This window comes from Limulus polyphemus, unplaced genomic scaffold (assembly GCF_000517525.1).
Source record: "Limulus polyphemus unplaced genomic scaffold, Limulus_polyphemus-2.1.2 Scaffold2889, whole genome shotgun sequence".
Classification (NCBI taxonomy): domain Eukaryota; kingdom Metazoa; phylum Arthropoda; class Merostomata; order Xiphosura; family Limulidae; genus Limulus; species Limulus polyphemus.
Genome location: NW_013668499.1, coordinates 19,748 through 23,855, shown reverse-complemented (window position 1 = coordinate 23,855; position 4,108 = coordinate 19,748). Strand labels below are relative to the sequence as shown.

At 33.3% G+C, this 4,108-nt stretch overlaps 1 protein-coding gene across 1 annotated transcript in view; it reads right to left on the bottom strand.

Moving 5' to 3' along the window:
• Nucleotides 1-4,108, bottom strand: part of LOC106468145 (soluble guanylate cyclase 88E-like) — a gene marked incomplete at its 5' end in the record, with an annotated part of 23,248 nt that overhangs the window by 2,382 nt on the left and 16,758 nt on the right. Inside the window, one exon of the mRNA XM_013928556.2 lies at nucleotides 1,617-1,706. Within this exon, the coding sequence (XP_013784010.1) occupies nucleotides 1,617-1,706 (90 nt within the window). The remainder of the gene's footprint in view (nucleotides 1-1,616; nucleotides 1,707-4,108) is intronic.

Below are 4,108 nucleotides of genomic sequence, written 5' to 3'. Positions count from 1 at the left end.
ATATACTTACATTAGTATTTATAATTATATATATATATATATATATATATGTAAACCAAAGAATGTATCACACCTTGATTGCTAACTGAAATTCTTTCTTACATTAACATCAACTACAACCAATATAAATAAAAGGTACAGAAAGCTAACACCTGAGTGGAGAAAACACCCTTCAAATACATCTGTAAGAAAAATATAATAATAATCTTATCCTGACGAGTGTGTATTATGAATAACAATTGTCGTACGTTGTAAGAATAAATGATGAATATTGCATGTCTTATACAGACAAAATAGATGATGAATATTGCGTGTCTTATACAGACAAAATAAATGATGAATATTGCGTGTCCATCATTTATTTTGTCTGTATAAGACATGCAATATTCATCATTTATTTTGTCTGTATAATATAAGACATGCAATATTCGTCTGGTATAAGACATGCAATATTCATCATTTATTTATCATTTATTTTGTCTTATAAGACATGCAATATTCCTGTATAAGACATGCAATATTCATCATTTATTTTGTCTGGTATAAGACATGCAATATTCATCATTTATTTAGACAAAATAGATGACGAATATTGCATGTCTTATACAGACAAAATAGATGACGAATATTGCATGTCTTATACAGACAAAATAAATGATGAATATTGCATGTCTTATACAGACAAAATAAATGATGAATATTGCATGTCTTATACAGACAAAATAAATGATGAATATTGCATGTCTTATACGGACAAAATAGGTGATGAATATCGAATCTGCGACTCTTTTATTTTCAGAGAATAGATATTGTGTTTCGACTGTCTTACTTAACAGAATGGATTGTTGTGCTGAAGCTGTCTTACTGTGATAGAATAGATGTTCTATACATATAACGACTGTCTAATCTTGATATCAATAGATTTTCTATACATATAACGACTGTCTTACCTTGATATCAATAGATGTTCTATATATATAACTACTATTTTACCTTTATAGAATAGATGTTCTATTCAAATAACGACTACCTTACCTTGATAGAATATATGTTCTATACATATAACGACTACCTTACCTTGATAGAAAATAAGTTATATACATATAACGACTGTCTTACCTTGACAGAATATAAGTTATATACATATAACGACTGTCTTACCTTGACAGAATATAAGTTATATACATATAACGACTGTCTTACCTTGATATCAATAGATGTTCTCTATATATAACTACTATTTTACCTTGATAGAATAGATGTTCTATACATATAACGACTGTCTTACCTTTATAGAATAGATGTTCTATACATATAATTCCTGTCTTATCTTGATATCAATAGATGTTCTATATATATAACTACTATTTGACCTTGATAGAATAGATGTTCTATACAAATAACGACTGTCTTACCTTTATAGAATAGATGTTCTATATATATAACGACTGTCTTACCTTTATAGAATAGATGTTCTATATATATAACGACTGTCTTACCTCAAAGAGAATACTTAAATGGACAGCGATATTTCGTGATTACTGACAATGTATAAGAAAGATTATGAAATATCGACTCTTAAACCGTTATTGACTGTAATAATAATAAAATGTTACCTTAACGGTAATGGTTCCGCGATCCGAGATGTCCCATTCATTGTCGTTTAGTTGCTCCTTTGTTTTCTCACTGATGTGTATCTTTAAGGCCTGGAAAGTTAAAATGTAACAAATCAGAGCCAGAAAAACGTATGTTACTGTAGGAGCTGTAAGATTGACTGTCATAAGATATATATAAAATACTTATTTTTGGTTTGAACAAAAAACATGTGCATGTATTGACATTACAGTTATTGTATATGGGAATTGTAGAGCTGGACCTTCTTTTGAGCTAGACATGCTTCTGTTTTTGATGGATGATGCTTTTGGGTTTTATAATAAGAATATAAAAGTAGTTCCTATCTTACAATATGGCTGTCCATAATGACAACCCTACCATACGGCTGCCCATAATACACGGCTTTGTTTCACTAGTTAACTTTTTATTGTTCTATACTAAGTTATTTAGGAAGAGCAATATAGCTACTTATCATGCACGGCTTCGTTTCATTAGTTGACTTTATGGTTCTATACTAAGCTATTCAGGAAGAGCAATATAGCTGCTTATAATGCACAGCTTCGTTTCATTAGTTGACTTTATGGTTCTATACTAAGTTATTCAGGAAGAGCAATAGAGCTGCTTATAATGCCCAGTTTTGTTTCACTAGTTGATTTTCTGTTTGTATACTAAACTGTTTAGAAAGAACATAAGAGAAACGCCAACCCTGCAGTGTAACTGTCTATAATGCACGGTTGTGTATCACTGGCCGACTTTATTGTTGTATACTAAGCTGTTTATAAAGAACATAAGAGAAACGCTAACCCTGCAGTGTAGCTGTCTATGATGCACAGTTATGTTTCACTGGCTGACTTTCTGGTTGTATACTAAGCTGTTTATGAAGAACATAAGAGAAACGCCAACCCCGCAGTGTAGCTGTCTACAATGTATTGAATAATTTTAAAGAAACAAGTTCAGAATACGTAAGTTTAGTATGTAAAGTAAGGACCGCAACATTTTGACGAATTATAATCTGCAAATGGGTGTGAAACAAAGCTTTTAAAATAGACTTTTAACAGTTTCTTCACAATTTAGACGAATAGATACTTTCAGATATAATGTGGTAAGTGTTTCTAAGGCCCGCCCACACAGCCCGTTTCCAGTTGACCCGACTCGTCTCAACTGATCTCAACTAATTATGTTCAGTCTGGATGAATCTGAGCGGTGTACGTGTTCCTACGACTACGATTATCCAGATTTCAGTCGGAGTGCACTATTCTTTGATGATTGATCATGATGAATATTTCAATGACGCAGTCTGGTAAAAATGTAGCCAGTCTGTATGTGAACGCCTGTTGTTGACCAAGGCTGACTGAGACTGACCAGTCGTGTCAACAAGCGCTGTAGCGTGTTTGGGTAATGTGAATTGTCACGTGACTTAATAATTAAAGGAAGTATCCTGTTATGTAAAACTCTTGTTGTTGTTGGATATACAGAGTATATTATTTATGGTTACAAAGTTTCAACAGGTAAACCCGGCATCATCAACAACTACAAAAAGTGAACTCGTGATATAGATAAGTGTATTCCTTGTAGTTGTTGTACCTGATGATGCCGGGTTTACCTGGTGGAACTTTGTAACCATAAATATTATACTCTGTATATCCGACAATAAACAAGTTTTAAATGTTAAGTGACTTGTCTTCAAGATGGCAGAATTATGGACAAAAGAATGCAAGGTTGACTCGTTGAAATGTGGACCAATAACACAGGCCTGCGATGGTTTTATTGTTAACACAGGCCTGCGATGGTTTTATTATCTTGACATTTTACATGTTCTATAGTAATTCCTGTACGCTGAACCCAAAAATGATATCCATTTTTCTCCATCATGTATATATTTCTCACAAAACATCATATGTTCTTTTACGTAAGTGAATCATTTTCATTGAAATCGGGTCACATTTTGTTATGTTTAAAAATGTTGATAACCATTGGCTGTAAGTTTCTCTATCGCGCCGTGAGGGTCACATTTTGTTAAGCTTAAAATGTTGATAACCATTGACTGTAGGTTTCTCTATCGCGACGTGAGGGTCACATTTTGTTAGGCTTAAAATGTTGATAATCATTGGCTGTAGGTTTCTCTATCGCGACGTGAGGGTCACATTTTGTTAAGCTTAAAATGTTGATAACCATTGGCTGTAGGTTTATCTATCGCGACGTGAGGGTCACATTTTGTTATGCTTAAAATGTTGATAACCATTGGCTGTAGGTTTCTCTATCGCGACGTGGGGGTCACATTTTGTTGTGCTTAAAATGTTGAAAACCATTGGCTGTAGGTTTCTCTATCGCGACGTGGGGGGTCACATTTTGTTGTGCTTAAAATGTTGATAACCATTGGCTGTAGGTTTCTCTATCGCGACGTGAGTTTTAACATTTTGTTGTGCTTAAAATGTTGATAACCATTGGCTGTAGGGTTCTCTATCGCGACGTGAGTTTTAACATTTTGTTGTGC